General features: G+C 44.1%; 1 protein-coding gene across 2 annotated transcripts in view; it reads right to left on the bottom strand.

Annotated features, from left to right (window-relative positions):
* The window catches only part of lcp2 (lymphocyte cytosolic protein 2), a 168,338-nt gene that overhangs the window by 92,365 nt on the left and 50,342 nt on the right, over positions 1-25,631 (bottom strand). For both annotated transcript variants that reach the window (XM_033030013.1, XM_033030012.1), the window contains exons 4-5: positions 6,602-6,667; positions 1,205-1,236 (exon numbers count right to left, since the gene is read on the bottom strand). In XM_033030013.1, the coding sequence (XP_032885904.1) occupies positions 1,205-1,236; positions 6,602-6,667 (98 nt within the window). The remainder of the gene's footprint in view (positions 1-1,204; positions 1,237-6,601; positions 6,668-25,631) is intronic.

Below are 25,631 nucleotides of genomic sequence, written 5' to 3' on the forward strand. Positions count from 1 at the left end.
ATGATCACATTGAATGATGGTGCTGGCTCGAAGGGCCGAATGGCCTACTCCTATTGTCTATTGAGATTAGGCTTTCTCTAATGAATAGTCATGGAGCATCCAGATGTCCCTGTCGGAACTGTGATTGAGATAGAAACACTCATCCTGCATTAAAAAACCTGGATGAGCATTGAAATGCAGAAACCTACAAGGCTGGAAAATAATATAGTCTGAACTGCTTTCTCTTTTCTGACCTCCTTCTTCATATACATTTTTGATTCCCCATCAACAGCCACCATCTGCCTAACTGGCCATTCACCCAATTTGTTGTTCGAAAGTGGAATGGCAATGATGGAGAATTTATTGATTTATAGCTGAGCAGTCCTGCACATTTCATAGCTTGCACTCTTCATCGCTGTGTTATCCATTCCTCAACCAGAAGCAATTATCAGCTAATATTCAAAAACCAGATCCTTTAGTAATTATCTCATTGCTCTGGACTTTACTATGTAGAAAATGGTTGTTGCTTTTGCCTGTGTTACGTAGCCTGCTATTGCGTAGAGAATAGACTTATTTGCACCCGTTTTTATGCATTTTGTGCTTGTTTTGAATTGTTTGCAATCAAATTGGATTAGCCACTTCCTGTTGCAATTTGCCCTCATGTGGTTTCATTCAATTCTATTTTGCACAGATGTTGGTGTTATCAGCATGTGCACCTAGTTTTAACTGTTTAATGATAGAAATTGATGAAAAGATTCTCACTTATATATAGCCTTCATACAAAATCTACAGTACATCACATTGCAAGCTGTGAAGAATGAATTATATGGTGACCAATCTCCTGGAATCTAGTTTTTACATGAAAATAATCATAAACAGCTTAAATATTCCCTACTTATTAGTGAGTATTTAGGGGAGGTGGGTGGGGGGTGAGGGGGGAGACCCACAGTAACAAAATAATATAGAAAGTGCCTATTTCACAATTTATTTTGCAAGTTTCAATATGGTATTAGCATTTTATGTAGAACACATATACTGTAGTGAAAAGGTGTAATGTCCAATTTAGAGAATATATTTCAGTATTAGTGGATAGATGGAAAGCATTTGGCTCGTGTTAATAGCATGTAAAACAATGTATACATTTCAACTATTATTAAATATTAAATTCAATAAAGGTTATCAAAATGGATAATAGAAGAGATTACACTCCTTTATAATATCTTACCTGACGATTCCTGGATTATAGCACTCTGATTCCTAAACACAAAAAAAGTTTACATTATGAAGACACTGATACCAGGGGCACTGGGAGTGATGGTCAAATTTGCTGGTGGGGCAAATTGGTTGATTATTTACTGAGCTTTTCATTTAGACATGTTGTGTAATTACAAGGCCAAGTCTATCCCTACACAGCATCCCTAATGTTTTCTGGATGAATCACTTTCTTACCCTTTCCAAGGCTTTGACATTTTTTTGCGCGGTAGAGTCATAGAGTGATACAACGTGGAAACAGGCCCTTCGCCCCAACTTGCCCCCACTGGCCAACATGTCCCCGCTACAAGGGATTCAAGATTCAAGAGACATTATTGTCACCAATTGGTACAGTGAAATTTGGGGTCGCTAGTCCCACCTGCCTGCATTTGGACCTTATCCCTCCAAACCTGTCCTACCCATGTACCTGTGTAATTGTTTCTTAAATGTTGGGATAGTCCCTGCCTCAACTACCTCCTCTGGCAGCTTGTTCCATACACCCACCACCCTTTGTGTGAAAAACTTACTCAGATTACTATTAAATCTTTTCCCCTTCACCTTAAACCTATGTCTTCTTGTCCTCGATTCACCTCCTCTGGGCAAGAGACGCTGTGCATCTATCAAATCTATTCCTCGCATGATCTTATACACCTGTATAAGATCACCCCTCATCCTCCTGTGCTCCAAGGAATAGAATACCAGCCGACACAACCTCTCCCTATAGCTCAGGCCCTCTAATCCTGGCAAGATCCTCGTAAATCTTCTCTGTATCCTTTCCAGCCTGACAACATCTTTCCTATAACACGGTGCCCAGAACTGAACACAATACTCTAAATGCGGCCTCACCAACACCTTATACAACTGCAACATGACCTCCCAACTTCTATACTCAATACTCTAGCCGATGAAGGCCAAAGTGCCTAAAGCCTTTTTGACCATGCTATCTACCTGCGACTCCACCTTCAAGGAACCATGCAACTGCATTCCTAGATTCTTCTGCTCTACAACACTCTCCAGAGTCCTACCATTCACTGTGTAGGTCCTGCCCATGTTAGACTTCCCAAAATGCAACACCTCACATTTCTCTGATGGTTAAACATCCTCTTAGCTATATTAAATTGTAGATGCTACAACTATGCTCATTTCACCATTCGTTCTACATCCTACCAGATTGTCTTTCCAGCTAACTCTTTGCAAGTTTGTTATCATTCCCAAACTCCAAAAGTGCACTTCCTTTGGCCTGACCATCTATATAAAAAGAGAAAATATATAATTTCAATATTGCAGATCCTACACACTTCCTTAAGTAAGAAAAATAAGTTTAGAGTGTGATGTCTCATTATAAACCTTAGCTCGGATGTAAAAGCACTGTCTCACTTTGTTGGCTGGACTATATGCTTAAGGAGTACAATAGAGACAATGGGTGCAAGAGCAGGCCATTCGGCCCTTCGAGCCAGCACCGCCATTTTATGTGATCATGGCTGATCATCCCCAATCAGTACCCCGTTCCTGCCTTCTCCCCATATCCCCTGACTCTGCCATCTTTAAGAGCCCTATCTAGTTCTCTCTTGAAAGTATCCAGAGAACAGGCCCCCACCGCCCTCTGAAGCAGAGAATTCCACACTCACAACTCTCTAGGTGAAAAAGCATTTCCTCATCTGCGTTCTAAAAGGCTTACCCCTTATTCTTAAACTGTGCCTCTTTGTTCTGGACTCCCCCAACATCGGGAACACGTTTCCTGCCTCTAGCATTTCCAAACCCTTAATAATCTTATATGTTTCAATAAGATCCCCTCTCATCCATCCTAAATTCCAGAGTATACAAGCCCAGCCGCTCCATTCTCTCAGCATATGACAGTCCCTTCATTAACCTTGTAAGCCTACACTGTACTCCCTCAAAGCAAGGATGTCCTTCCTCAAATTAGGGGACCAAAACTGCACACAATACTCCAGGTGTGGTCTCATTAGGGCCCTGTACAACTGCAGAAGGACCTCTTTGCTCCTATACTCAACTCCTCTTGTTTTGAAGTCCAACATGTCATTTGCTTTCTTCACTGCCTGCTGTACCTGCATTCAACCCTTGGCCTTCTTACTCAGAGGTGAGAGTGTGACTCCAGAAATGTGTCAGATCTGCTGACTCAACACTTTTGCAAATTCCACTGCATGTAATATAGGTCAATCTGTGTAACCACTTCTGCATTCATGCAAAACAACCACAAACTAGACATTCTTATATGCGAGAAGTGGAATGTTAAAGTCATGCCTGGGAAACCTGTGGCAATTTTTTGCATAACACTGGTTTCAAAATTGTATTGTGAAGAGGCACATGATAGGACTGAGCCTGTCGGCATGTCCAATGGGCTATCTATCTCCATGTCTATTTGTGTTCATGGAGATACTCGGCCAGGTTATGCATCACAGCCAGGATGGAGGGAAAGGAAAGACTAGAGGTGGAATTGGGAAGGTTTGTGTAGGGAGGAGCAAGATGATGTTCAGTAACATTGTGGGATCGGGTATTATCCATCACTGGCTGTTGAGGAGGGCTAGGATGTGTATCATTGGATACTAGATCAAGCCACGTTTCTTTAAGGGTAGATAGAACAAGTTGAGTTGAGGCCCAGGAGATGGGGCATCATAGATGGTGGTGAGTGGAAGGTTTGGATTTATAATATAGTCAAGATATGGGAGGGAAGGTGGCAATGATTAGATACAAGATTAAACTGAGACAGGTGCCAGTCGCAACAATTGCCAAACACTTGCTCCCTGTATGCCAAGGCTTGCTAGAGCTCTCGATTGCTAACCATTTTAACTCCACTTCCCATTCCCATACTGACTTTTCTGACCTTGGCATCCTCCTTTGCCAGATTGAGACCAAAAGCACACTGGAAAAACAGCTCCTCATGTTTTGCTTGGGCAGTTGACAACACAACAGTATGAATATTTAATTAACAATTTTCAAGTAATAAGCCCCCATGTCCACACCAGTGAGTGGACATCTCTTACCATCCTAGTCACCCTGCTCTGTTCCCCTCATCTGTAAACTAATTTCCTATCCCCGTCACATATAACCCTTTTATCCCCACTTTTACCTTCCCCTTGCACCCTTCCACACATACAGTATCTTTCCCTTTATCTTTACATTTCACTCATCACCTTTTTTTCTTATCTGACACCTTTCCTTTTCACCTAGAGCCTAGAACTTTGAACTAGAACTTACTCCACCCATCTGCAAAGCAAACCCCCTTCACCAGTATCCACATATCACTTTCCCCACCCATACCTCGCTTTTCCAGCATTCCCCCCCACCACCCAACATCTCGAATTAGTCTGAAGAAGGGTCCAGACCAGTAACATCTATTAATTTCCCTCCAGAGCCCCCGTTCTTCCAGCTTTTTGTATTTTGCCACTCACAAGCTAGGGCATTTGTCAGGAAGGCAGGAGGGGATGGGATGTTTCAGAAATACTAACAGGACCGCGAAAGATATCAGCAGTGAGGTTAGTGTGAGATTCCTCAAGATGGAGCCGAGAATTAAGGGAGAATTGAATAGGCTGTATTTGTTCTCAATGAAACCTGGGCGGTTAAGTGGTGCCCTTACAAAAATTCACAAAATTATGAATTAGCATGTAAACAGGGCCTTCAGCTCACCAAGTCCACACAGACCATCAGTCACCCTTTCACATAAGTTCTATGTTATCCCAAGTTCACATCCACTTCTTGCACACTAAAGGCAATTTGGAGAGGCCAATTAATCTACAACCCGCACATCTTTAGGATGTGGGAGAAAATGGGAGCTCCTGGAGGAAACTCACACAGTCACAGGGAGAACGTGCAAACTCTGCACAGTCAGCATCCGAGGACAGGACCGAGCCCAGGTCTCTGGCGCTGTGAGCAGTAGCTCTACTAGTTGTGCTGTTGTGTCACTGCATGGCATTGATAGGGTAGATAGTCTTTTCTTCCCTAGAGTAAGGGAATCTAAAACTAGAGATTTAAGGCAAGACGAGAGAAATTTAAAGAAGAACTTAAGAGAAAAGTTTACACATATCTGGATATCTGAATATCTGGAATGAGCTCCCAAGGGAGGTGGAGGAGGCAAATGCAATTACAATGTTATAAAGGAGGAGAGAGATATGACCCTAATTCAGGCAAATGGGATCAACGTAGCTAGGCATCAGGGTTGGCACAGAGGAGTTGGACCAATAGGCCCATTGCTGTGCTGAATGGCTTTATGACTCTATGCCTTTATATTGTTTTGTATTCCAACCTTGAGTATATATTGAGGCAAGGAGGCTATCACAGAGGCGGATAAGATTCATTCTGCTCGTGAGACGATTGATTTAGCTACAGTGATGATGGCAGGGAAGGCGTTGCGGTGTTCCTCTTGCTGGATGTGGGAAGTCAGGGAAACCGCTGGTAACTCTGATGACCACACCAGTGGGAAGTGTGTGCAGGTGCAGCTCCTTAAAGACCGCATTAAGGAACTGGAGCAGTAGCTGGATGACCTCAGGACCAAGCGGGGAAAATAAGAGCTCATAAGGTGAAAGGTTTAGACGGGTGCATTTTCTTAAAGGTGTTCAGGAAAGTTTCCTCCAGCAATATGTAGAGGACCCCTACATGAGAGAGGGCAATGCTTGATTTAGTCTTGGGAAATGGCAAGTGGATGAGTGTTTGCTTGAGATGTCCTCTGACTATGACTAAATAAACTGTGCTTCAGACCGCTTCAGGAGGATCTTGCATATGGCAAGAACTCTGACGTGAATATAGACACAGGTTGCTATTTTGGGATGGGATCCTGCTTGCTTATCAACCTCATCTCAAGGATCAGGATAGATCGGTGAGACCAGTAGAGCAAGTGGTGTGCTCCAATTATTATCTAGTTCCTGCACTTTCTGAACCTGGATCTAACACCCTGTGTAATTTCATGGTTTTCTCTTTTGCCATCAAAGATAAGAAATGAAGACATTGGCAATGGAGGTTGTGTAGCTTCATCAGGATTACTATAGACACCACCCTAATCAATCTTTTTTTTTCTTGTACACTGTGCCCAGCAGAAGAGATGTAATTCAAGTATGGAGCGGAAAATCAAGCTAGTAGTTCAATGCCCTTAACATTCTTCTGTACTTTTCAGTGTAATGTCAGAGGCATCATAATTTCAAAGTGCATGGACAAAAAAATGACAGAAGTTGACAATGTAAGTTAAAAGCACAAACTAGAAGTTGACATATCAAGAGGGACTCATAATGATTAATGCTTCAGTCAGTATGCCTGAAATCTACCCTGTATTCCTTTCAAATACTTATTAATTTGTTCAGTATTTCAAACTTCCCAACGTTTTTGAGTATTTTCTTTTGTCATATTAGTTTTGTTCCCTTACCTCTTCTGGAAGAAGCTCTTTTTATCATCCCTTTTGCTGATTTCTTGACACAGCTGATAAATCTGTCTATAAAGCAGACAATGAAACACCACATAAATGAATGAACTGGTTCTCAAAGGTTATCATTCCTATTACAACAAAACACACAAACTATTCAAATTGCTCTCTCCATTGCTGAAACCATAATAATGTTTTTTTATAGTAAACTTTTTTCTCTAATTTTGGCAAAACCATCACGATTAAACACAGCTTGATTAGATATAGAATGAGTTAGTGCAAATTATATCTTCTGTACAGTAGGTACAGCACAGGAAAACATTCTTCAGCAAAGGTGTCTATGCCAACAGTGATGCTAAATTAAACTAATCCTTTCCTAGTTTAGAGACACAGTGTGGAAACAGGCCCTTCGGCCCACCAAATCAATGCCAACCATCAATCACCCAATCACATTAGTTTTATGTTATTCCAATTTGTCGTCGACTCCCTACAATTTAAATTTCTGTGGAACAGAACACAATTATTATTTTTTGAGAGTAGAAATTTCTTCTTGTCTCAGTCTTGAAAAGCTTACGGCATATCCTTAGACTATAACTCTTAGCCTCAGACTTCCCACCATCGAGGGCATCCTTCCCACATCTCTCTGGTCATGTTAAATTTTGTAGCTTTAAAAGCTCTAAGTTTTCTAAGCTCGAGTGAATATTAATATCATTGACTCTATCATTCCTGAAATCAGTCTAGTGAATCTTCACTGAATTCCCTTTGAAACAAGAACATCCTTCCTTCGATAAAGGAGGTAATCTGTGAAATTCAATGCTGCAGATAAATGTGGAGGCAAGTCTGTATTTATAAAGTGGAGATTGATGGGTTCTTGATATCAAAGGTTACAGAGAGCAGGAGAATGGGAGTGAGAGGGAAAGATAGATCAGCCTTGATTGTATGGGGGTAGGCTTGATGGGCTGAATGGCCTAATTCCACTCCTGTGTCATATAAACTTATGACCTTATAAGGAGATCAAACCTGCACACAATATTCAAGGTGTCATCTCAGAGGCCCTGAAAAGAATTACAGCATAATTTATTTACTCCTAATTACTCACTAGAAGGCCAGTATACAACATGCTTTCTGAACAGCATACTCAAGTCAAGAGAGCTTAATTGTCATATGTACCGAAACGAAACAATTAAATTTGTACTTGCAACAGTATAACAGGTCTGCAAACACTGCACGGAATAGATAATATAACAAAACAAATTTTAAAAAGTGCAATAAATTAAAAACAATAGTGCAAAACAAAAGCCCGTTGTCCCTAGTGCAACAAAGACAGTTGGTAGTTCAGAGTTTATCTGGCTTACTTTTAATGACCTGCAGGCTTACTTTCAGTGACTGGTGTCCAAGGACACTGAGGTTTTGTTGCACCTCCCCCTTTCCCAATTAATTGCAAATCAGATGCAGTGCCCTCCATAATGTTTGGGACAAAGACTCATCATTTAGTTATTTGCCTCTGTACTCCATAATTTGAGATTTATAATATTTTTAAAAATCACATGTGGTTAAAGTGCACATTGTCAGATTTTAATAAAGGCCATTTTTATACATTTTGGTTTCACTATGTAGAAATTACAGCAGTGTTTATACATAGTCCCCACATTTCAGGGGACCATAATGTTTGGGACACAGCAATGTAATGTAAATGAAAGTAGACATGTTTAGTATTTTGTTGCATATCCTTTGCATGCAATGACTGCTTGAAGTCTGCGATTCATGGACATCAGCAGTTGCTGGGTGTCTGGTGATGCTCTGCCAGGCCTGTATTGCAGCCATCTTTAGCTTATGCTTGTTTTGGGGGCTATTTGCCTTTAGTTTTCTCTTCAGCATATAAAAGGCATGCTCAATTGGGTTCAGATCGGGTGATTGACTTTGCCACTCAAAAATTAACAATTTTTTAGCTTTGAAAAACTCCATTGTTGCTTTAGCAGTATGTTTGGGATCATTGTCTTGCTGTAAAATGGACCACCGACCAATGAGTTTTGAGGCACATGTTTGAACTTGAGCAGATAGGATGTGTCTATACACTTCAGAATTCATTATGCTGATGATAAAACTACCATCACCAGTTGTATCATCAATACAGATAAGTGAGCTCAGCAGCCATACATACCCATGCCGTAATACCCATGCCGTCTCACCTCCATACTTTGCTCTTGCCACCACTCTGATATGTCAATCTTCGTCTCATCTGTCCACAAGACCTTTTACCAGAACTGTGGTTGCTCTTTTAAGTACTTCTTGGCAAACTGTAACCTGGCCATCCTATTTTTGTGGCTAACCAGTGCATCTTACAATGTAGCCTCTGTATTTCTTTAAAATCTTTCCCCTGCACGGGAGACCCGACCTTTTCTTTGTCGAGTCTCCATTGTCATTGGGGCTGCAACGTGGAGCGGCCTCCAGCAGGAACGACCTGGGGCTCCAGTCGCAGAGCTGCGGACTTACGTACCATTACGAAGCTGGCCGAGTCCGGAGCGGGTGGAGCGGTGGTGGCGCGCTGCTGTGACCCGACCCCCGGAGATTCGGAGGCTCCAACCGCAGGTCTGGCAGACAGGAACACCGGGAGCCCGCGGGTCCCTGCTGGGAGACCGCTTTTCGGGGCTTCCGCAACGGCGACTTCTCCCGCCCGAGTTGCGGGGTTGAAGATTACCTGGAGCGGGGCCTTACATCACCGCCCCGCGCGGCTTGGAATGGCTGCGGGACTTTGCTAGTGCCCGCCGGGGGCTCCAACAACAAGACCCGGAGCGTGGTCTTGCATCACCCGGCGTGGCTTTAATGGCCGCGGGACAATTACCATCGCCCGCCGGGGGCTTTGACTCTGACATTGGGGGGGGAGAGGGGAGTGCAGGGGAGAGATACGTTTTTTGCCTTCCATCACAGCGAGGAGGAGATGCGCTGTGATGGATGTCTGTGTAAATTGTGTTGTGTCTTGGTTCTTTTTCTTTTTGTATGTATGACTGCAGAAACAACATTTCATTTGGACCTCAACGAGGTTCAAATGACAAATAAAATTGTATTGTATTGTATTGTATTGTATTGTATTGTATTGTATTCTTTTTTCTGAGTCTCATAATGGCTTCCTTGACTTTCATTGGCACAACTTTATTGATAAACAGCAATAAAAGTTTCCAAAAGTGATGGAAAGACTGGAGGAAGGCCTTCTTCTTCTTCTTCTTCTTTGGAGTTTTACGGCAGCCGGCATCCACAATGTTGCATTGCTGCCACCTTCTGGCTTCACTCCACAGTCCTCATGTCTTTACATTATATCCTTTTTATAAGGCCAGAGGCCCTCAAGAAATTAAACAACACCTTTACTCCTTTTCCTTCCCCTCCATACTCTAGAATGTTCTTTTCTGATATATCTGTCATTCCAATTTTCTTCATTTCACTGATCAAAACTCTTCTTTCTGTTTCATATCTTCTACATGCAACTAGAGCATGCTGAACTGTTTCCGGCTGATGGCATTCCTCACACAGCCCAGTAGGGTGTTTTCCCAACATTTTTAATGTGCTGTTCAGGTGAGTGTGTCCTATCCTCAATCTTGCTAATACTACCTGTTCTCTCCTGTTCCCCCCTCTTCTTGCTGTAATGCCCACTCTATTTTGTAGCGAATAGAGGTGTCTCCCCTTTGTCTCCTGTTCCCAGTATTGTTGCCATTCCTGATTTATTTTCTTCCACACAATGTGTTTTCCTTCAGATTTGGATAATTGTAGGTTTACCTCTATGTTCTCTTTTTTAACGGCCTCTTTTGCTAATTTATCCACTTTTTCATTTCCTAGCACACCAATGTGTGCTGGGACCCACAACAAAGTCACGTCACTGCCCTTCCTTGGAGGAAGGCCTAGATGCTGAGAGCTCTCTTATACCTGCATTAAGGAGGCAATTAAACACACCTGAGCAATTACAAACACCTGTGAAGCCAAGTGTCCCAAACATTATGGTGCCCTGAAATGGGGGGACTATGTGTAAACACAGCTGTAACCAAAATGTGTAAAAATACCCTTTAATAAAATCTGACAGTGTGCACTTTAACCACATGCATTTTTTTCTATTACAAATCTCAAATTGCGGAGTACAGAGGCAAATAAATAAATGATGGGTCAGTCCCAAACATTATGGAGGGCATTGTATTAATCTGCCTTCATGTTACTGCCACCAAAGTGGATCACCTTCCAATTGTTTTGCATTATATTGCAACTGTTGTAACTCTTGGTTCTCTGAGACACACATCAGAGAAACAGGCCCTTTGGTGCATCACATCACAATGACCATCAAGTATCCATCTAAATTAATCTATTTACCAGCCGTTGGTCTGCAGCCTTCTGCGCATTGCCAATTCAAATTGTCCACATGCTTGACTTGAAAACTTCACTGAGTCAGACAAGATCTCCAAACAACAAATCAAACCACACTTATCAAACCTTGTCCTTCCAAGTTCAGATTAATTTTGTGTTTCAGATTTCTTTCCAATAACCTCCCTACCATTGACGGTAGACTCATTGGTCGGTAATTACCTATTTTTCTCTGCTGCCCCTCTTGAATAAAGCTACCACATTTGCTGTCCATTAACTCGCAGGCACCTTTTAAGCGCACATTTTGATTACTTTCCATTCTAACATAGAGAAATAAAGTTTATAATAGACTTTATTTGTATATCTATGATTCTATAGACCTTGGCTGGGAACCTGGGGCTCACCAAAATTGTTCCCAATTGGGCCCCGCACCTCCTAAGGGCGGGGGGGGGGGGGGGGGGGGGGGGGGGATAGCTTGAGTGGGTACAGGATTTTCTAGAGCTTCTTCCAAATGGCAACATTTTGTATGATCAAAGTTAAAAAGGAGGACTAAACAGGAATATCAAAATGATCACTTGCAGCTGAGAAAAAACAGATGATTTGTGCATGAAGAAGCCATGACCAAAGCGAAGATACTAGAGCGGAGATGGAAGCCAGTTACGGAAATGGTGCTGAAGATTACCCATGGCCCTACTACGGTTTTTTCGTCGAGTGGACTATCTTGCTCCGCTATAGGATATTTGGTTTCGAGTCTCCATGAGATGGAGAGTGTGGAGGAAAGTGCCTGTAAGGGCAGTCCCCGTCTTTCACCAGCTCATTGGAACTTTTCCCAATTCCATAATGACTGTGTAAGAACTTGGCCCTCATCAGACCTGGCGTCTCTTTACCGTAAACGGAGTTCACCTCCTGGACGCTCAACTCGTAGACCACCCGCTCCTTCCGGAAGCGGATATCAAACAGCTGTAAACCGCTGGTGGGACTGTGGCGGAACGCGAACTCCCAGTCAAAGTAGCGAACGTGGTTGTTTACAACGTGGTATCTTGGTCCACATGGCTCGAACTAGAGGGGGCCATAGGTTTGAAACTTCTGGCGATGTCTCAGCGAGGCATAGTTGGGATCTGAATCCTTCCTTTGGATCTCTCCCGCTCTCTCACTCCCTCTCTCTCACCCTCTTGCTTCGGCATTCCCGGAATCATTTACCGTTTTGCGGGGGACGGCTGCATCTGTGGTTCCTTCCTGTTGGGTGGGGGAACCCTGGCCCGTGGCAGCTCCTGGCCCGCTCCCTCTGTGGGTGCCACCTGGCCCACTGAGTTCCTCCAGCACTCTGTGATTTTTGTTTGGCTCTGGAGTTGAAGGTGGACACGGGGGGGGCTGTGGTGGCTCAGCAGGACATACAGCGGCTCTGGGGAGTGGGTGGCGTTTCGGGTCGAGACCCTACTGCAGACAATCACAAGTACTCTCACTGACGAGAGTTCAGTTCAGTCTGAAGAAGGGTCTTCTCTCCAGAGTCGCTGCTTGTCCCACTGAGTTACTCCAGCTTTATGTCGAACTTCAATTTCAAGAGTTAAATAAAAAACACAGAGTGCTGGAGGAACTCAGCGGGCTAGGCGGCATCTGTGGAGGGAATGGATTAGGAGTTGATTCTGGTCAGGGTTCTTCTTCAACAGGAAGGAACTGCAGATACAAGTATCTTTGCTGCAGATCAGGCATGATATTCTTCCAATTTAAATCGTAATTCCGACTTTATTGTTTTCCCATTTTCAATTTTTTGTGCCCGATTATTTGGCGGCCAATCAACCGCTGTCTCTAAGGGGTTTGCGTCCAATCACCGACCAGATTCCCTTAAAATTCCCATCCAATCAACAAATCGTTCTCCTCCCGCCCAATCAGCCGCCATCTCCAAGGGCATTGTGTCCAATCACATAATGCGCTGGTCACTCGGCAGCCAATCAGTCTCCTAGGGGCCTTTTGATCAATCATCGACCTGCTTCCCTTCACCGAAGCAGACGATGGCTGCAGCCAACACAGGGAGAGGGAGAGGGAGAGGGAGAGGGAGAGGGAGAGGGAGAGGGAGAGGGAGAGGGAGAGGGAGAGGGAGAGGGAGAGGGAGAGGGAGAGGGAGAGGGAGAGGGAGAGGGAGAGGGAGAGGGAGAGGGAGAGGGAGAGGGAGAGGGAGAGGGAGAGGGAGAGGGAGAGGGAGAGGGAGAGGGAGAGGGAGAGGGAGAGGGAGAGGGAGAGGGAGAGGGAGAGATTCAAGAAAGCAGCTATGACATATAATACACAATAAACTATGTTATAAATACACAATAAACAAGTACTCTTACATGGGTATGACTGCACATAAAAAAATCCCCCCCCCCTTCCTTTCCCACCAGAGCCTCACGGACCTTAGAGTACCCGTAGTTCCTAAAACCCATTTCCATCACTGGTTCAATCCTGAGTATGGGTGCTGTCTGTATGGAGTTTGTACGTTCTCCCTATGACCGCGTGGGTTTTCTCTGGGTGCTCCAGTTTCCTCCCACACTCCAAAGTCGTACAGGATTGTAGGTTAATTGACTTTTGTAAATTATCCCTATAGTGTTGGATAGTGTTAGTGTACGGGCTGATCGCTAGTTGGCATGGACTCGGTGGTCCAAAGGGCCTGTATCCAAGCTGTATCTCTAAATATGTATCTTCAAAAATGTTACCATAACCTGTGCGTCAAAATCAGGTGATGGAATGCAAGTCCTATTCACCATTCCAAAACCCTTGAATGTGTTTCAGTCTCAAATGTGTGCCCATCTTTCCAAGTATAGTGTTGAATCAATCCAAGTAGGTTTCTGGCTTTGAAATACTCTAATCAGTGTCATGAATGATATCCTCACTGATTATGATTGTAGCAAAGCTAATCTACATCTTTCAATACTACTTGACTTCTCTGCTACTTTCGACTGGTTAACCACACTACATTATTCCAATACTTCTCCAGTATTGTTTACCTGCACACGATAGCTTGTGCCTGATGACATTCTTATTCTTCCTGGAGCCAAGAACCACTAGTCCCAAAACATATAAACATTCTGATTCCTTCTATTAATCCAATTTGGTATCCAATTGGCTGGTTCAATCTGGATCTGGATCCCTTGAGATCTAATCTTCTAAACCAGCCTAACATGCAGGGACTTGTCAAAATATATGCTAAAGTCCACGTAAACAATATTTTGCTTCATTTTTCAGACATAATTTGCATGAGCAAAGCCATGCAGACTAACCCTAATTAATCCTCACTTTTATGAAATGTAAATAAATCCTTTTCCTCACAATCCTTACCAGTAACTTCCTCATGATCCCAGATGTAAGTTCCCTCACTTATCCTTGCACATCTTCTTAAATAAAGGCACAGCATAAACCACCCTCTACTCTTCTGTACCTCACCTTTGGCTAACTAAGATCCAAAAAAAGGCACAAACTGCTGAAGTAGGTCAACAGGTCAAGCAAAATCTCTTGAAAATGTAGAAAGGTATTGTTTTGGGTTGGGACCTTACTTCAGACTTAGTAGGGATAGAGAAAGCAGGAAGAGAGGTGGGGATAGATAAAGTTAGACAAGTGATAGATGGATAAAGGTGAGGGTTTTTTTATTGACAAGTCGTTGGAGCTGAAAAGAGCTGTAAAGACCAAAAGTGTAGGAAAACAACATTAGAAGTGGTGCAAAATGTGAGTCCGAAGAAAGGAATATAGGTGGAGGGGACTAGAGGTGAAGGGCTAAGGGACAAAATGGGAAGAGAGGGCAAAAAGAGGGAGGAATGGAGGGGGATTATAGATTGGAGGAAAGGAAGGTGAAGCATGGGAGGCAGGGAAACAAGGGAGGTTGAGGTTGCAGATGGGAATAGTGAGGGGCAAGCTGACATAGTGTGAGGAGTATCTCTCCTCTACTCTTTTAATCCAGATGATATGCCTCGACCCAATATATTGTAGGTTCATTTCCCTCTGCACATGCTGCTTGAGTTCAATCAGCACAGACTCATGCAGTGTGGAAACACGCTCTTTGGCCCAACTTGCCCACACTGACCAACACCACAGTAATTCCACTTGCCTGCGTTTGGCCCATATCCTTCTCAACCTATCCTATCCACTTAACTATCCAAATGCCTTTTCAACATTATGATAGTAGCTGCCTCAACTACCTCCTCTGGCAGCTCAATATACCCACCTGTGTGCCCGTCAGGTTCCTATTAAATCTTTCTCACCTTAAACCTCTGCTGTCTGGTTCTGTGCATTTACCCTATCTATCCCCTTCATGATTTTATACACCTCTATAAGATCACTCCTCGTCCTCCTGTGCTCCAAGGAATAAAGTAATAAACTGCTCAATCTCTCACTATAGCTCAGGACCTCAAGTCCAGGTAAGATCCTTGTAAATCTTCTCTGCACCCTTTCCATTTTTTTGATAACAGGGTGACCAAAACTGAACACAATATTCCAAAAGTGGCCTCACCAATGTCTTGTACAATTGTACATAACCTCAAAGGATTTTGACCCGAAACATCAACCATTCCTTCTCTCCAGCATTTTGTGTCTACTCTCAATACTCTGACTGATGAAGGCCAATGTGCCAAAAGCATTCTATTCTTGATGACCCTATCTACCTGTGACGCCAGTGTCAAGGAATTATGTACCTGTACTCCAGATCCCTTCGTGTCATCTGCAAACTTACTAAACATGCCTTGTATGTTCTCATCCACATTGTTGATATAGATGACAAACCACAATGGGCCCAGCACAAAACCTTCAGGCACACTACTAGTCTCAGTCCACCAGTCTGGAAAAATATTCTTACACCATCACCCTCTGCTACCTTCCATGAAGCCAATTTTCTATCCAGTCAGCTAGCTCCCCTTGGGTCCCATACGATCTCACCTTCCAGAGCTGCCTACCATGCAGAACGTTGCCAAATGCCTTACTGAAATCTGTAAATGCAACGTCTACAGTTCTGCCCTCATCAACCTTTTTGGTCACATCTTCAAAAAACTCAATCAGATTCATGAGACATGTTCTCCCACATACAAAATGGAGCTGATCATCCATAATTAGCCCCTGTCCATCTAAATGCATGTATATCCTATCCCTCAGCATATTCTCTAGTAACTTTCCATCCACAGATGTTAGACGCACTGGCCTATAGTTCCCAGGCTTTTCCTTGCAGCTCTTCTTAAATAGAGGCACAACATTTGTCAGCCTCCAGTCTTCACCCATAGTTGATGATGTCACATAAATCTCAGCCAGAGCACCTACAATTTCCTCTCTAACTTCCACCAGTGTCTCTGAATATATCTGGTCTGGTCCAGGTGATTTGTCTACCTTCATACGCGTTAGGACATTGCGCACCTCCTTGACCGTAATACAAACGGCCCTCAAGACACTTCCATTGACTGCCCCAAGTTCCCCAGTCTTCATGTCTTTCTCCATGGTAAAAACAGGCGAGATACTCATTGAGGTTCATGCCCATCTATCTCCTGTGGCTCCACAAAGAGATGGCTGCTTTGAGTCTCTGGTTACTTATGTACATAAAATTTCTTTGGATTATCCTTAATATTATCTGCCAGAGCTATCTCCTGCCCCATTTTCCCCTCCTGATTTTCTCCTTTGGCGTGCTCCTCAGCTCCCGAAACTCTGCCAGAGATACTTTCGATCCCAGCTGCCTATACCTGTGCATGTCTCATTCTTATTCTTGACCAGAGCCTAAATTTTTCTCATCATTCACCTGCCAATCTAGTTTAAACCTATGCATGTAGTACTAGCGAACCTGCCTACCAAAATGTCAGCTCCCCACAAGTTCAGATGCGACCCATACCTCTTGTATAGGTCACCTCTGCCCCAGAGGAGATCCCAATGGTCCAAATATCTGAATCCCTGCCCCCTGCACCAACTCCTCAGCCACATATTCATCTGCCCTATCTTCCTGTTTGGGCCATGGGCGGAAATCCTGGGGGAACGGGGACGGAGGGGTGAGAGGTGGGGGACAATCCCCCCCATGTTTTGTAATCCGGACTTTATCAGACGCTTTCTAAGGGCTGAATCAGCCCGTTCGCGGGGCTTTTCAGCACCCGGCGCGGCTTAAAAACAAACTGCTGCATCGAGGTGATCGAGGCTCCTGATGTTGAAACCCCTGCCGGCCCATGAAAGGCCCCGTGAACGGGCTGATTGAAGCCCCACGATTCGGGGCGGACGAAGCTACTGTTGCTGGAGTTCGGAGGAGGTCACCAACCAGGTCCGCTTCCGATGTTACAGTCCACAGGGCCCACAGCCGAAGCCTCGCGTGTGTGCGCATGCACGTGCATGCACACGGCCGCCAAGAAATTGTGCCCCCCCCCCATGTTTTGATAGCGATTTCCATGTCTGCCTGTCCCTATCCCACAGCAGATTGCTGCTCAAAATCCCAGCAATAGCAGTCTCTTGTGCCTCAGAACAACGACACTGCTACTGACATATCCTATATTATAACACTATATCGACAGAGGTGTGTGGCTTACAGAACTGCTACGCTGTTAACCTGGTTGAGGCATCAGTCCTGAAACCGAAAAACAATGAGCTGACTGCTGCCGAGGGTGGGTGACTAGTCAGCCCTGAGGTGTTGATGTGGGGGCTGTACCCTTGCTGGCATATTGAGTGCAGCCATTGCTGGGGAATGGCAGCATCTGCTCATTAACAGCACGGGCTATCTTCTCACCTCATAATGAATGTGATGGCTCAAATGTCAGCAACCACTGGAACCTGCTGGTAGATGAGATGCCCTGAATTGTGGTGCTAAGAATCGAGAGAGTAATGATTTTGACTTCATTATAACAGACAAGAAAGATTTTACACCTATCATTAAAAGTACAGAATTCCGACAATGGTTGACGGGTTTGAAGCAGGGAAGTTTTATGCCCGGCTGGGGTCATTAACACATTGAGATGAGGAGATCTTTATTCACACAGAGGGTGGTAAACTTGTGAATTCATTGTCATATCAAATCATTGGGCTGAATGTCTCCTCCTTCTTTAATTTTTCCATGTATTTTATGATTCTAATATAGTTCAGAATATTGAATTGTTAGTATTTGAACACAATAGGATCCTGGATGCTACCAATGGAGGACAGGAACATTATTACCAAAGAGGGGTCAAACCCTGCCACAATCAGCACCTAAAGACACAGGAGAGATACCACCAATACTGTTTCTGCAAGACCATTAACATTCCTGATCAGAGAAACAACAAAAGGTCAGATCTAGAAGTAAGTCTATTGACAGGTATCAGGAAAATATCCTATGTTCCAAATGGATAGACATTCTAGATGTCTGTTTTCTTCCTTTTTGTGTTTTTTTTTAATTAAGGAAAGGTGGTAAAGTAGTTCAGTTTTAGTTTAGAATCGCAGGGTGGAAACAGGACCTTCGACCCACTGAGTCCCCACCGACCATTGATCACCCGCACACTAGTTCTATGTTATCCAACTTTCATATCCTACACACTAAGGGCAATATACAGAAGCCAATTAACCTACAAATTGCACATCTTTGGAATGTGTGAGGAAACCAGAGCACCGAGAAAACTCAGGCATTCACAGGGAGAACGTACAAACTCTGCACAGGGAGCACCCATAGGCACGATCAAACCTGGGTCTTTCGCGTTATGAGACAACAACTCTACCACTGCGCCACTGTGTAGTAAGTATGTTGCTTACTTGATATTGGCTGTGTATTCCTTTAAGGATAATCTTTTGTCGTCTTATTTTTCTTCTTTGTCCTTCATCGTCTTATTTCTAGGCAATTCCTTGGGATTAAGGATGATTTGCTCTCTCCAGTTTTGTCATTTCTGAGGTGAATGATGAGGGCAATATCAGAACTGCATACTCTTCCAGGAATGGGCCAGGCGCTGGGTGGGTGAATGCATAGAACAGACTGCTATGTAGAACTCATGCTCCAAAATGTTCAATACCAATTCACAGCAATGGTCATGGCCAGATGTTCCCAGGGGTCAATGGGGATGTAGCAGATTTTCAAGGAAGCTTTATAAACATGCTTTAATTTTTTTTTCTCTCTCTGTCTGTCTGGCAATCTCTTTCCATCGCAAAGCTCAAATAAAATGTAGTCACATGACTAAATAACCTCAGCACATATTCAAAGAATGTTGAGGCCTGTTTCCAGAAAGTGCCACTCTGAATAAAATCTTCCTGCTTATCTCTGACACATAGCAGGTGCATATCACTCAATAAAGTTCTTTTGTTTAATAAACATGTTCTTCTTTTAAGTCACTGCTGTCCTTCAGCTTCTGACGTCATCCAAAAACGTAACACCATTTTCCAAGTGTAGCCAGCTTTCTATCACTGCCGTCAGCCAATTATTTCACCAACACTGGAAAAGCAGAAGTTATCTCCAACTAGACCTTAAAATGACAGAGACCATTCTTTCTGTTACAAGGTCCTGTCACAACCACACTCTACATTCACTGGTACAACCCTGAATTTGACAATATTCTGAACCACAGTGTTCACAGTTTTAGGATTACATCTCTTTGAGAGATGAGCTTTATGCTATATATGTGCACCATTACTCAGATCAGCCATTTCAAATTCTGCAATACATCCCTCATCCTCCTGGTCTCCAAGAAATAAAGTCCCAGCCACTCCCACTGCATTTTGTTGTCTCTGTACTGTACACTGACAATGACAATTAAAGTTGAATCTGAATCTAAATCTGAATCTATAGCTCAGGCCCTCAAGTCCTGGCAACATCCTTGTGAATCCTCTGCACCCTTTTCAACATCTTTCCTAATACAGGGTGACTAAAACTTAAAACATTACTCTAAATGTGGCCACGCCAATGTCTTGTACAACTGTAACATGACCTCCCAACTTCAAAATCCTGCTCCAATTTTTTACAGCCATCTCACTATCTACAATGGCCTTGTTTCGACAAATGCAACCAACCCGTCGTGCATAATCTTATAAGATCAAATAGAACGTTGTCCTACAACTTTAGGCTGTGCACGCCATACGCAAGAAGAAGACTATCTACAATACCACCCACATCTTCAAACATTCTCATCATGCCTTGTGCGTTCTCATCCAAATTATTGATATAGATGACAAACAGCAATGGGCACAGCACCGAACCCTGAGGCACACCACTAGTCACAGGCCTCCAGTCTGAACAACAAACACCACCACCCTCTGCTTGCTTCCATGAAATCAATTCTCTGTCCAGTCAGCTATCTCCCCTTGGATCCCGTGCAATCAAACCTCCCTGAGCAGCCTACCTTGCGGAACCTTGTCAAACGCCATGCTGAAAGCCATATGAAGAACATCTACAGCTCTGCCCTCATCAACCTTTTTGGTCACATCTTCAAAAATCTCAATCAGATTCGTGAGACACGTTCTCCTACATACAAAACTGTGTTGACTATCTCTAAATAGCTCTTACCCATCTAAATGCATGTATATCTTAACCTTCAGAATATGCTCTAGTAACATTCCAACCACAAATGTTACACTCCCTGTAGTTCCCTGGCTTTTCGCTGCAGCCCTTCTTAAATAGAGGCACAACATTTGCCATGCTCTGGTCTTATGGCATTTCACCCTCTAGGCCTGCCATATGGTTGCATATAATATTAAGTAGGCTGGATGAAGACTTTGTGGCAAATGATTTGTGAGGCAAAAAATGATCTATTCCGAGTGTTTGCAAAAATCTATTGATGATTGTGCAGAAGTTGGTTGGCTTCCTTTTATGACTAAAAGCTGCAGTCAGTAAATTTATTTTTATGACTTTTGATGTTTCAATAATAAGCTATAAAAAATGTAGAAACTACAACATAGCAGATCTGACATCCGACACAGCACATGGTCTTCCTGACAGCTATTGTGAGGGTTTTTGTCGATCTGGAACCTAACTGCCTGAGTCACTGAGGACACAGATAGCTGACAAGAACCAGTTTGAGAACAGAGGAGCTTGTCAAATTTTCAGAAAGGATAACAATAGGAGAAAATAATGCCTCTGAATCTGTCTTAGATCTTACCATTGATACAGGTGGCATTTATAATTGAGACAAGCAACTGGTAAAATCTAGAAACAAGAAACTGCAGATGCCGTTTTACAAAAAATGACACAAAGTGCTGGAGTAACTCAGCAGGTCAGGGAGCAATTCTAGAGAACATGAATAGGTGACATTTTGGATCTGGGCCTTTATTCAGACTGGACATCTCAGATCAGGAACCTTCTTCAGAGTCTAGAGAAGGGTCCTGACCCAAAATGTCACCTATTTATGTTCTCCACAGATGCTGTTTGACCTGCTGAATGACTCCAATACGTTGTGTTCTTAACTGGCGAAATTGGTGAAACAGGTATTGGGTAAAAAAAATTATGATACAGATAATGGAGGAAAGAACACTGAGCAGAAAAGATCAGGTGAAAGGTCCTGAGAGAACCAAGCATAGTGAAGGGCAATGGAATTAATATGGAGATACTAGGAAGTGCAGGTGCAGATAATGGTTTACAAAAATAATGCAAAGTGCTGGGGTAACTCAGCGGGTCAGACAACACCTCTGGAATGCAGAGATAGGCGACATTTTGAGTTGGGACCCTTCTTCAGACTGACTGTATTGGGGAGAAAAAGCTGGACAAGAGTTGGGGTGAAAAGTGATAAAACCTGGCGAGTGATAAATAGATACAGATGAGGAGGTTTTGATTGGTAGATGTTTGGACAAATGCTAGAGATGAATAGGAGACAAAAGGCTGTAAGATAAGGAGAGGAGCAAAACGTAGAGCGCGGGGAGAAATGGGTGTGCACCCAGATAGGGTCTAGAGAAGGGAGGGGGGAATAAAAGGGGGTGGCGGGGTGTTACTTGAAATTGAAGAACAGTGGTCATACCATTGGGTTGCAAGCTACCAAGCAGAATATGAGGAATTGTTCCTCCTGATTGTGTGTGGCCTCAGCGTGACAATGGCGGAAGTCAAGAACAGAAAGGCTTGGGAAAGGGAAGGAGAGTTAAAATAGTTAGCAACTGGGAATCCAGCAGGCCTAGGTGGACCAAGCATAGTGTTCAACAAAATGCTTGCCTAGTCTACACTAGTCTCACCAATGTGAAGGAGGCCACATTGGGAGCACCAAACACAGCCTGTGAGGTTGGAGGTGGTGCATGTGTACCACTGTCTCACCTGGTAGGGCTGCTAGTGTTTCTCAATGGATATGAGGGCAGAGATGTTGAGCATATATTACATCTCCTGCTGTGGCAGGGGAAAGTACCTGGAGAAGGAATCTTTGGGTGGGAAAGGATGCGTGAACCAAGGAGTTGCAAAGGGAGTGATTTCTACAGAAAGCGGAAAGTGATAGGGATAGGAAGATGTGACTGGTGATGGGGCCATGATGAAGGGGGGGGGGGAATACTAGAGAATGATATGTTGGATGCGGAGGCTGGTGAGGTTAAAGGGAAGGACCAGGAGAACGCTATGTCTGACCGGGAGGAGGGAGTAAGTGAGGGAGGGGAGTAAGTGATATAAAAAATGAGAAGTGTCTGAGGAAGGGTCTCGACCCGAAACATTATTCACTGTGATCATGGTTGATCATCCACAATTAGTACCCCGTTCTGGCCTTCACCCCATATCCCTTGACTCCGCTATCTTTAAGAGCTCTTACTATCTCTTGAAAGCATCCAGAGAATCAGCCTCCACTGCCTTCTGAGGCATAGATTTCCAGATTCACAACTCTCTAGGTGAAAAAGATTTTCCTCATCTCCATTCTAAATGGCCTACCTCTTATTCTAAATTCCAGTGTATACAAGCCCAGTCACTCCATTCTTTCCACATATGACAGTCCCGTCATCCCGTGAATTAACCTTATGAACCTACGCTGCATTCCCTCAATAGCAAGAATGTCCTTCCTAAAATATGGAGACCAAAACTGCACACAATACACCAGGGGTGGTCTCACCAGGGCTCTGGACTTGAAATTGAAAAAAATACTAGACCGTGCTAAAGACATCCATCTCAAGCTCAACCCTCTAAAATGCAGATTTTGTGTCAAGGAGGTCAACTATGTCTGACAAGTATTCACCAGTGATGGCCTCAGACCGGACCCATCCAAGACCACTGCCATCAACAAGATGCCAGCTTCCACTGACCTTACGAGTTTACCGAGATTCCTGGGAATGGTCAACTACTTGGGGAAATTCATTCCCAACCTCAGCGACATATCTGCTCCCCCGCGAGAACTGAGTCACAAGGACATTGCCTGGTCCTGGTACCCACAACACGAGAGAGCTTTTGAAATCCTCAAATTCCAATTATCCAGTGCTCCAACTCTCGCCCACTTTGCTTTGAAGTTACCGTTGATGCTCATATGTGATGCATCCGTATATGGACTTGGAGCTGCTTGCCTACAAACTTCCACCTAAGGAATCTGCAGACCTATTGCTTACTCCTCCTGCACCCTGTCTGAGACTGAACAACGTTATGCACAGATCAGAAAGGAATTACTTGCCGTGGTTTTTGCCTGCACGAAATTCAAAGACTTTATTTTTGGCAAGATCGTGACTGTTGAAACAGACCACTGGTCACTATTCTGAACAAACCCATTCATGCTGCTCCGGCTCGCCTGCAACGGATGATGATGCAGCTACAGTGTTTCGATTTCATCATAGTCTACAAAAGGGGCAAGGACATGCACCTAGCTGACACGCTATCAAGAGCCCCACGTAAAACCTGCGAACAACAGCCGTCAGAACAAGACCAGTTCACAGTAATGATGGTGTCGTACGTACCTACTGAATGCCTAAGCAGCCTGGCAGAGCACACGGCTGCAGATACAACTCTAAAACTACTGTCCTCAGTCATCCGGCGTGGCTGGCCGGATAAACAACATAGTCCCCCACTTGTGATTCGCCCATACTACCTGGTTCGTGACTTACTGGTGCTGCAGGATGGGGTCATAATCAAGTCACAAAGCAGTCATCCCAGCTGTTCTACAGGATAAGTACTTTGATAACATCCACAGGGGCCACCCCGGTGTGGAAGCGACCTTACAACGAGCAAAGAGCATGTTTTACTGGCCCGGGATGACCGAGTGGCTATGCAAAAAAGTTGAAGCCTGCGCTGTCTACAAAAGCCTAATGCCACACTAACAAAAGCATCCCTTGCTCTCACACCCTGTTCCTCATCTGCCGTTGATCCACGGACACTATTGACATATTCGCGTGGCGTGGAAAACACTATCTGGTTCTCGTTGACTCGTATTCGGGTTGGTTCGAAATTGACCTACTCCAAAACATCACATCCGATACAGTCATCCAAAAGCTGTCATGCCACTTCTCCGTACATGGCGCCCCTGCACGCCTCCTGTCTGATAACGGCAGTCAGTTCACCAGCCAGTGTTTCTAAAGCTTTGCTCAACGATGGGATTTTTCGCCATGTCACCAGCTGTCCTGAATTTCCACAGTCCAACAAACTCGTAAATCGGGCGGTCCATAGCGCCGAACGATTAATGTAGCGCTCACTCCTTGCTAAATCCGATGTGTTCTTGGACCTGCTCAATTTAAGGAACATTGCCCGTGACCCAATACTCAGGTCTCCAGCCCTACGCCTGATGTCTCGGCAGCCGCAGGTACGTTCACATCTTGTTGTTCAGAAACAACTCCAACTGAAATGCAATGCACAGAAACGATTTTTTGATAAGTCCAGCAAACCACTTAAACCTCTCTCCAGTGGGCAAGTTGTTCGCCTTCAGACCGACAAGGGCTTTGGCCGTTTGGGTCACATCCACAGCTGTACAAAAGAGCCACACTCGTACCTGGTAAGCGCCGACGGAGGAATTTACAGATGCAACCGTCAACATCTCCTTCCTGTGAAGGAAGCATGTCCTGCGGTCTCATATCCAGAAGCCACGTTTCTGATCTACCCTTCTACTGTTGGACCGTCTCTTCCCTCGCGCTCTGCTGCTGCAGGCCAACCATTGGCTATGCCCCCTACGCCCTCACCCCAACGATCGGTGCCCTGCTCGCCGGCTTCGCGGTCCAGTGCTCTCCCCACATGGGACCCCGGTTACATCCCCGGTGAAGGAAGGAGACGCGGATCTATACCGCACGCTCGCGTGATAGGTTTCTAGACCGCCCCTTATATACGGGGATTTTGTTTAAACCATCTGGACGTCCCTATAGGGAGGTTGCACGGAAGTCGGGTCACGACCCATGACCCGTACTGTTGCTACGCTACTACAACTGGAGTACACGTGATGAACTGCAGGTAAGCACTGACCATTGTTTCCAGCGTAGCGGGCCCATTAAAACCGTCCGAAATCGTCAACATTTGCGCTGTAAATAATTATGGAAATCTGGATACGCGTGAGAGACATTTAGCCTAATTCAGAATTCCAAAAGTGAGGAGAAATGACGATAGATAGAAGCGACAGCTGAAGGGACAACTGGGCGAACATTGGCCATTTGCTCACTGCATTTTATCAACAGTAAGGCATTATTTGTGTTTTTTCTTGATTCCTTTGACATCTAAAAAGATTCAGAAGTGATAAATCTGGCAGTAAAATTTAAAAATCGCCCATGGTTCTCAAGTGGGTTTTTACATACAAAATGAAAATGCCTGAAGCAAAATTTACAGCCAGATTTATCACTTCTGAGACGTTTTAGATACCAAAGGAATTAAGAAAAAATACAAATAATGCCTTACTGTTGA

The sequence above is a fragment of the Amblyraja radiata genome, chromosome 11 (genome assembly GCF_010909765.2).
Source record: "Amblyraja radiata isolate CabotCenter1 chromosome 11, sAmbRad1.1.pri, whole genome shotgun sequence".
In the NCBI taxonomy this organism is placed as follows: domain Eukaryota; kingdom Metazoa; phylum Chordata; class Chondrichthyes; order Rajiformes; family Rajidae; genus Amblyraja; species Amblyraja radiata.